Raw genomic sequence first — 9,939 nt, 5'->3', positions numbered from 1 at the left:
AGAACATTTCAAGAACTTTGAAAGTTTCTTCAAGTGCAGTCGCAAATACCATCAAGCGCTATGATGAAACTGGCTCTCATGAGGACCACCATAGGAATGGAAGACCCAGAGTTACCTCTGCTGCAGAGGATCAGTTCATTAGAGTTACCAACCTCAGAAATTGCAGCCCAAATCAATTCTTCACAGAGTTCAAGTAACAGACACATCTCAACATCAACTGTACAGAGGAGACTGTGTGAATCAGGCCGTCATGGTCAAATAGCTGGGGGAAAAACACTACTAAAGGACACCAATAGAAAGAAGAGACTTGCTTGGGCCAAGAAACACGAGCAATGGATATTTGTCCTTTGGTCTGGAGTCCAAATTGGAGATTTTTGGTTCCAACCGCTGTGTCTTTGTGAGACGCGGTGTTGGCGAACGGTCTCTGCATGTGTATTTCCCACCATAAAGCATGGAGGAGGAGGTGTTATGGTGTGGGGGTGCTTTCCTCGTGACACGTTCTGTGATTTATTTTGAATTCAAGGCACATTTAACCAGTATGGCAACCACAGCATTCTGCAGTGATACGCCATCGCATCTGGTTTGGGCTTAATGGGACTATCAATTGTTTTTCAAAAGGACAATGACCCTACACACCTCCAGGCTGTGTAAGGGCTATTTTACCAAGAAGGAGAGTGATGGAGTGCTGCATCAGATGACATACCTCCACAATCCCGCGACCTCAACCAAATTGAGATGGTTTGGGATGAGTTGGACCGTAGAGTGAAGGAAAAGCAGCTAACAAGTGCTCAGCATATGTGGGAACTCCTTCAAGACTGTTGGAAAAGCATTCTAGGTGAAGCTGGTTGAGAGAATGCCAAGAGTGTGCAAAGCTGTCATCAAGGCAAAGGGTGACTATTTGAAGAATCTCAAATATAAAATATATTTTGATTTGTTTAACACTTTTTTGGTTACTACATGATTCCATATGTGTTATTTCATAGTTTTGATGTACTCACTATTATTCTACAATGTAGAAAATTGTAAAAGTAAAGAAAAACCCTTGAATGAGTAGGTGTTCTAAAACTTTTGAACGGTATTGTGTGTGTGTGTGTATATATATATATATATCTTTTGTCGTGATGTGTGTTTTGTCCTATATAAATAAATAAATAAATATAGGACAAAACACACATCACGACAAGAGAGACAACACAACACTACATAAAGAGAGACCTAAGAAGACAACATAGCAAGGCAGCAACACATGACAACACAGCATGGTAGCAACACATGACAACAACATGGTAGCAAAACAACATGGTAGCAACACATGACAACAACATGGTAGCAACACAACATGGTAGCAACACATGACAACAACATGGTAGCAAAACAACATGGTAGAAACACAACATGGTAGCAACACAACATGGTAGCAACACAACATGGTAGCAGCACAACACATGGGACCAACTTTATTTGGCACAGACAACAGCACAAAGGGCAAGAAGGTAGAGACAACAATACATCACTCAAAGCAGCCACAACTGTCAGTAAGAGTGTCCATGATTGAGTCTTTGAATGAAGAGACGGAGATAAAACTGTCCAGTTTGAGTGTTYGYTGCAGCTCGTTCCAGTCGCTAGCTGCAGCGAACTGAAGAGAGGAGCGACCCAGGGATGTGTGTGCTTTGGGGACCTTTAACAGAATGTGACTTGCAGAACGGGTGTTGTGTGTGGATGATGAGGGCTGCAGTAGATATCTCAGATAGGGGGGAGTGAGGCCTAAAAGGGTTTTATAAATAAGCATTAACCAGTGGGTCTTGCGACAGGTATACAGAGATGACCAGTTTACAGAGGAGTATAGAGTGCAGTGATGTGTTCTATAGGGAACATTGGTGGCAAATCTGATGGCCGAATGGTAAAGAACATCTAGCCACTCGAGAGCACCCTTACCTGCCGATCTATAAATGATGTCTCCGTAATCTAGCATGGGTAGGATGGTCATCTGAATCAGGGTTAGTTTGGCAGCTGGGGGGAAAGAGGAGCGAATACGATAGAGGAAACCAAGTCTAGATTTAACTTTAGCCTGCAGCTTTGATATGTGCTGAGAGAAGGACAGTGTACCATCTGGCCATACAGTGTACCGTCTAGTGCCCTAGCTGTCTCACAAAGAGACTACAAGCAAGGGCAGCTTGCAACAGTGTAAGCCTATATGATAACTTCCATCTCCCTTACACTATAAATGTAGCTAAGGATGCAACATATATTTACAAAGCACATGGATGGTGCAAGGTCACCTCGATAAGCAATATTGAATAACCAATGCATAAATTGTTTGGAGAGACTTTGTATTTTAATTTAGCCTAATAAATTGTGTAGCTTAATGTAATCTAGAAGTAATGGACAAAGTATAGGACATATACTTTTCTATACTTTGGCACAGTACATTGTAGCATATAGGCTGCAATTGACTGTTAAGAAGCCTTCACACGCCTGTTCGGGAAGATTTGACAAGCCAATACAGTGTCACCAGGATTTAACAATCCAAAACCAGGTGTATTATGTCACATATTGACTGTCAGAGTTAATGCCTAACATTAAGAATTTGGAATGAGTGCCTGCACTTAACCCTAACCTTAAAAATGAGCGGTTAATGCCTAAACTTAACCTTAAACACTTTGAAATTTGACGTTTGAGCTTCTAATTCTGGTTCAAAACTGTTAGAGATGGTGTTGTAAACCATTGTCCCTACCCCCACTCACCATCATGCAGATGGAATATAGGCTACTGACGCCAAATATGTTTGAAAAAACACGCAGATAGGTGACGGGAGCACAAATCAAGAACATGGGTAGGCAACGGGACACGGAGCAAGTGCAGCGCAATGGCAGAGACGTGGGGGATGGGCGTACAACAGACGCCCATCTGTTGCGCATCCATGGCGCGTGCCGAGCGCGTGAGTTTAACAGCAGCTCATAGCTGCACAGAGCAAACGAGAGCGCTCTATTGACAAAGACTTACATAAAATTACAAAATGTATAAATACAACTTCTGCATTTTGGTTCATATAGTGATACATGAAAAGTCCATCTGAGTAGGCTAACACAACGGTGTTTATTTGGAAATAAATCTCCTGTCATGCATTGAAATATCAACAGAATGTAGGCTATTTGACATAAATAATTCAAACAATCTACATTTCATTATTTTACAAACATCTATGGTTCCACTGCATTGCCCCCCCCCCCCTCCCCCCCTCCCATTTAAGAAGGGTCTTGGCCACAGGTGANCCCATTTAAGAAGGGTCTTGGCCACAGGTGAATGTCCTTGTTCAGATAGACTGCATTGAAAACATGTTGATTAGGACAAGCAAATGTTAATCCATACATAGCGTGGCTTGGGGATCTGTTTTTCAACATTTTGGAATCGCATCGCATCGCCTTACTATTTTAGAACGTTTGTCTGGCTACATTTGCCTGAGTCCTAACTCTGAATCAAGACTGAAGAAAACAAACCTAGACCCAGAATCTACATTTGAATAGAAGCATGATTATAAGAACTAGTAATACAACTTGTTTGGTTGTAAGACCCCCCCCCAAGTTCATTATGGTCCAGTAGCCCAATGTGCAAATAACGCAATTTACAATGTGTCAATAAGCAAGTTGTAGGCTATCTAATAAATGCTTCCGAATAAACCTTACTGCTGTTTATTAAACATGATGTTATCATAAAAATACAGTTTTATCTTTAAAATTGGATTTCAGGATAGTTTAGGATCCCACGTGTTATATAAGCATGTAGGTTATAGGCAAGGATGTAGATGGTGCACATGAATGAATGAAACTTTAAATCGCTTTCAAGTTATAGCTACCACAAAATGCAATACCAGCAGTGAGACATGCCAGTTGTGGAAGCCAAATGTCAACCATATATCCCCACAGGCCAGATGGTCAAGTCGAGTGCATGTGTTGCTGTCCCAAAGGCATAGTCCCTGCGTCAAGACTCCAAGACAATGGATGGAGGTCCCTCCCTCGACGCGGGAGACTCGCATAAATAGAGCGCTCTCCCTCCGCTCAGCACACAGCAGCTCACCGCCTCGCAAAGAGCACATCGCCTCTCTCCTAAAAGCACAACTTCTAGCTAAAGACATGACTCCAAGAATCACTCCCGAGACTACCCAGCTTGTCCCCTCAAGGTCCACGGTGGCCCAGAGGAAAGAAGCGAACGAACTGAGAAAGGTAAGAGAAACTAAGAGTCAAATGTGTTTATCATCAACTCGCTATACTGTAGCTTTCGTTCAATGCTCTACCCTTTTCGAGTTACTAATGGCTTTTTATCGCTTCTTCCAGACTCTAAAGCCTTTGTTGGAAAAGAAAAGGCGCGCACGCATCAACGACAGCCTCGGTCACTTGAAGACTCTCATCCTCCCTCTGGTCGGCAAAGACAACGCTCCATACTCGAAGCTTGAGAAAGCCAATATTCTGGAGATGACCGTCCGATTCCTCCGAGATCTCCCTTCATCTCCAGTCAAAAGTGAGTATTATTTCAGAAAGCTAATTCTTTCATCTTGTATATGTGTACTGTATTGTATGAATAAGTTGTACATTTGTCATTGGGTCATTAAACTAAACTTTCGCCTATTTTTCTTCCAGGTTCATCAGACAGCTACAAAGAAGGGTACAAAGCCTGCCTGCTGCGCGCCACCGCTCTGATCCCCAAAACAAACTTGGACAAAGACTCGTGTCAGCGGGTGAACGACTTCATCCAGCAGTCCATGTCTGCGTCCGTCGACCCAGCTTGTCAGAACTGTTGCGCCCAGAGCTCCAGGGCTTTCCCCCAGATTCAGCAGAGACTCCTGAGCCTCAAAGCCAACGTTGGCTCCAGAATCGAGAACCACTCGAACTCGCTTCCCAACCGGCCCCAGCCAGTGCCACAAGCTGTCAATGCTAACATGTGGAGACCCTGGTAGATTAGACAGACGCTCCCCTTAGCGATCATTGTTTTGTGATATATATATATATACGCTGTTAGATGTAGATATTAACTGGAAGAGATGAGGGAGTTATTTCACGTTTGACTATAGTAATGTGTTTATTTATTCACAGAAAAATCAGATGAGCACAGATTTTATGAGCAGACAAATTCTATGATCTTTGTTAGGCTAAATGCAATCCTCTTTGGGGTTTCCAAGATTTGGGTTGTAGACAACACAATTGTAAAACCCCACGGGTTATTTTGTTTGAGGTTTGCGCTATTGACTTAAAGTATTTTTGGTCTGTGCAAAGGAGTAGACTGTAAACACTGTGTGTTGTAGTAATGTATTATTTATTTGATGAAGACATAATTTAGTTGATGTATCCTATGACACTTAAACGATTTTGTCATTGATCATGTACTTTCAATAAAAGCTCATTATAAAAAAAAAGAAGAAGAAAGTGTTTTGTTGTGTTTTCTCAGTATTGGTAACATTATTCCAACAACATGAAACATTGGATTGAACATGTGTTTCTTTTAAAATGACACGAATCTCTTTATTTACTGAAATGGCGCGATAGGAATAATTCTATAACTATTTGGTTGTTTGCACATCAGTTGATCCCCATTCGTCCCATTGTGGGGTGGTGCGCTGCTCATAACTTCTGATCGGGAATTTGCTCGGGAAAGAGGACATTTTCTTGTTTGGTTTGGGGGTAAAGTCTATGGGGGTAGCCCATAGAGGCATTTCAAACAAAACGAATTAAAGAAAACATTTTGGTGAGCCCATATGAAGTAGTGTAATGCTAAGATAAAGTACTTCAAAATTCACCAGTATGAGTCCCATAACAGCATCATGATGGATTGTAATCTAAATGACATTTATATGCACCATCAACATGACATTTTACAGAAAATGTTTCTGTATAAAGACATGCTACATTTAGGAAATGTCTTTGCCTTCTGGTTGATGTGAAGCCAATGGATGGATTGTTCTGTCTTTGGACACATCCGTTTATGAGACCAGATTGCTCTTACTGTCCTGTATTTCAATGTCTCTTTAGGGGTCAGTATAGATTCCAAAAATCGTATTAACAAAATCTGTATTTGTTATTCAAGTTAAAAGGCACAAAAGCCTGAGCCTGCCAGTTGTCTATCCTAAGCTGAGGGATGGGGCTAGAGAAATGTAACCACTCATATTCAGTCAAGGAGCAACAGGTGCAAGGAGTGACAGTCTATGAGATCTAGATGATAGTTCTAAACAATATATATATATATATAATACTGTATTCTATCCTATTCTACTATATCTTAGTCTATATATTACTCATCTCATATGTATATACTCCTATTTCTATCAAATTCTACTATATCTTAGTCTATGTATTACTCATCTCATATGTATATACTATATCTTAGTCTATGTATACTCATCTCATATGTATATACTGTATTCTATCCTATTGTACTGTATCTTAGTCTATGTATTACTCATCTCATATGTATATACTGTATTCTATCATATTATACTGTATCTTAGTCTAGGTTTACTCATCTCATATGTATATACTGTATTCTATCCTATTCTACTATATCTTAGTCTATGTATTACTCATCTCATATGTATATAATGTATTATATCATATTCTACTATATCTTAGTCTATGCCGCTCTGACATTGCTTGCCCAAATATTTATATGTACTTAATTCCATTCCTTTATTTTAGATTTGTGTGTATTGTTGTGAAATTGTTAGATATTACTGTTAGATATTACTGCACTGTTAGAGCTAGGAATACAAGCATTTTGCTACACCCGCAATAACATCTGCTAAACACGTGTATGTGACAAATAAAATATGATTTGAGTAAAATTAAAACAAAACATATTGGCTTCACAACAGATAGCACCCCTAATACATCCAGTGGCTTGGAATTAACTCTTCACTGAGCAAACTCACTGTGAACATATTTCCTTGGCATTTTCATGCATTGTGTCAGTTTCATACTAAGTACATGAGACCCCATTGCGCCAAAATGTGTAGCCTACATCCTGTGATGCCATAAAGCTATCTTCCCTGTGGCAGATGGTCTTAAAGGGATATACTTAAGTATCAAAGTAAATGTAGTTGCTAAAATATACTTAAGTATCAAAAGTAAAAGTATGAATAATTAAAAAGTCCTTATATTAAGCAAACCAGACGGAACAAAAGTACCACGTTCATCTGTACACACAATAATACGCATGTATAAACACCATGGGACCACGCAGCCGTCATACCGCTCAGGAAGGAGACGCGTTATTTTGTACCTGTTTCCTCCAGCATCTTCACAAGAACCTTTGCTGTTGACATCCTTTACAAACAAAGCATTTGTGCTTAGTGAGTCCGCCTGATCAGAGGCAGTAGGAATGACCAGCGATGTTCTCTTGATAAGTGTGCGAATTGGACAATTTCTGTCCTGCTAAGCATTCAAAATGTAACCAGTACCTTTGGGTGTCAGTGAAAATGTATGGAGTAAAAAGTACATAATTTTCTTTAGGAATGTAGTGAAGTAAAGTCAAAAATATAAATATTAAAGTACAGATACCCCCCAAAAACTTAGGCAGTACTTTACACCACTGATTTAAATGAGCTCCCAATGCATGACCTATGGCAATAAAAGAGCCATAGACTTCCACGGTGAAAATGTTGGCATGCACCTCTTCCACCATTTAACCTATCAACACCAAACCAACGGTGAGATGTTCAGACCGACCCAACTTACATTCATTGCTTTCAGAATTGTTATATCATTTACACTTTTTGAACTACAGTCTATAACCGTGTTAAATGTTCATAAACGCTCCATAGAATTGAACAGGACGTATTTGGATGTGCCACTGCTCTTACGTAAGCTATCAATACAAAAGCAACGTTGAGATGTTCAGACTGACCCGAATTAGATTGCTTGCCATTTTTTATACTATTTATACTTTTTCAACTCTAACCATTTAAAAATGTGCATACATTAACATGGGTTTGAATGAGAATCATGGGAATACTGACGGTAGCTATTCAAAATGGTCCTGCTCCTTTGCCAATTAAGCTATAAAAAAAACATATAGGGTATCCTAACTTCAAATTCTTTAAAACCTTTATGAACTAGAGTTACATAAATGTGCACACATTTGCAGAAAATAACTCACCAACCAGCAGCAACAGTAAGGAAAACAACTTTCACATGTTAAGGCTATGCTAACTTCAAATTCGTAAAAAATATTTATCAACCATGAATATTTTTGCTTAAAATAACCCACCAACAGTAACTCTTGAACCGTTTATGCTACAGACACCAAACCAACTTTCACATGTTTCGGCAATTCCATCGTATCCCATCCTATCAAATCAGTCAATCAATCAATATCTTTCCATCTACCTAATTTTTCTACTATAACCAGTCACTACCATTACTACTGCAGTCATCACTACTACTTATACTATTATTATAACTTATTTCACAACCATAAATACTTTAAAACAAACTAGCAAACACGACATTTTCTTCAAGAAATGTACTTTTTTACAATCCCGAACCATCCATCCCTCAACCACTCACTTATTTTAACTGCTTCATCTTTTCTTCCATCTTGAATTACAATTTAAACCTCTTCCACTTCCATAAAAGTACGGGGATTTCTTAAGTGTTCGCATCAGGTGCAAAGTCTACCTGGTAACCCCTGGATAAATAAACCCATCAAAATAAATGTAGAATATTAATCTGTTTTCACGTACACTTAATCACAAAATATCTGCTGCAACTATATTAAGTGAGTTCTGGCCCCTTTTCCCAGCTGTGTTCCACGCCTAAAACTTCAGATTCTGCACCAGTCACCAGCTCATATCACCGTGGTCTGATAAGCTCGACGAAAACGGTTTAGATATACTTTACCGATGTTTTATATCTTACTGTATTTTATGACATGAAATGTTTTGGATGGATGCCAACAAATGTTATAAGGTACACATTGTACAAAAGAGCATGTTATAAGGTACACATTGTACAAAAGAGCTTCCAAACTCATTTGATGTACAATAACCGTTATGTGAGTTATATACACACACACACACACACAACTATTGTATTCAACCAAATTACAATACTACTTTACCATCTAATTGCTTTGGTTAAGATACAATAGATCTACTATTGGGTGTATGCTACATTGGATCTCACACAAGAAAACCAGACATGACCTGAGAGTTTGTTTTTTTCCATTCCCATTTGTCTGGCTAAAGAGACGCTGGTCATGCCATGACAAAAGAAGTGTAGAGCCCAACTCCAGCTACGCAGCTCCTCGTCATGGGCAGTCGTGGTGCGGCTGACATCCTCCCCCATCCCAAAAGCTGAATTTTTCATTCTCACGTATCAGAACATTCTTAGACAATAGGTCACTGTCCATTCAGCTTGCACAGATGGGTTACCCACGCCGAATTGGCTGGGAAGACAAAGGGAACCCTAACCGTAAGCTCTATATGGAAAAGTTCTGGATTCACACAGCCGAAATGTTAATTGAAGGCCCCGCGGGGGTGATAGGGGCGCGTGCAGCAAATGCGCGTATCAATTTCACGGCTTCGTTTTGTTCCAAGCCAAGCGTCCGCTCAACTGCATCGTTAGAAGGTCCTGTCCCCACAGAATTAGAACGATGGTTATCTTGGAAGTATTTCGATTGTTTATCTTATTGAAAATGTTTTGAAACATGCAGACCTCACAGGTCAAGTACACATGGTAATTAAAAGTGATTTGTGATAGCAAATATCCAGTTTCGAACAATCTGTAAGTTACTTGAAAATATACAAGGCTTATAATGAAAGGCTATGTTATTTGTTTGATTCTGTGTTTCTTAAACTACATCGATGCGACCCGTCTCTGAACTAGAGCATCGACCATCATCAATTCGTTACACCCAAACAGGCTTTTACGCACAAACACTGAAAAACACACT

The 9,939-nt window shown here is 39.7% G+C and overlaps 1 protein-coding gene across 1 annotated transcript; it reads left to right on the top strand.

Moving 5' to 3' along the window:
* The first annotated feature begins 4,065 nt into the window (after positions 1-4,065).
* On the top strand, positions 4,066-5,401 carry LOC111977042 (transcription factor HES-2-like). The gene is made up of 3 exons (XM_024006301.2): positions 4,066-4,220; positions 4,332-4,515; positions 4,635-5,401. Exons 1-3 carry the CDS (start codon positions 4,131-4,133, stop codon positions 4,949-4,951), a joined length of 591 nt encoding a protein of 196 aa, XP_023862069.1. The 5' UTR covers positions 4,066-4,130; the 3' UTR covers positions 4,952-5,401.
* Positions 5,402-9,939: the final 4,538 nt, after the last annotated feature.

The sequence above is a fragment of the Salvelinus sp. IW2-2015 genome, linkage group LG17 (assembly GCF_002910315.2).
Source record: "Salvelinus sp. IW2-2015 linkage group LG17, ASM291031v2, whole genome shotgun sequence".
Lineage (NCBI taxonomy): Eukaryota > Metazoa > Chordata > Actinopteri > Salmoniformes > Salmonidae > Salvelinus > Salvelinus sp. IW2-2015.
This window is presented reverse-complemented; position numbering and strand designations above follow the sequence as displayed.

What these genes read in the sequence shown, in the direction of transcription:
- LOC111977042 (XM_024006301.2), top strand. Translation starts at nt 4,131, where the DNA reads ATGACTCCAAGAATCACTCCCGAGACTACCCAGCTTGTCCCCTCAAGG. An exon ending in AAGCGAACGAACTGAGAAAG is followed by an intron (nt 4,221 to 4,331) that starts GTAAGAGAAACT and finishes CGCTTCTTCCAG; the next exon opens with ACTCTAAAGCCTTTGTTGGA. An exon ending in CCCTTCATCTCCAGTCAAAA is followed by an intron (nt 4,516 to 4,634) that starts GTGAGTATTATT and finishes TTTTTCTTCCAG; the next exon opens with GTTCATCAGACAGCTACAAA.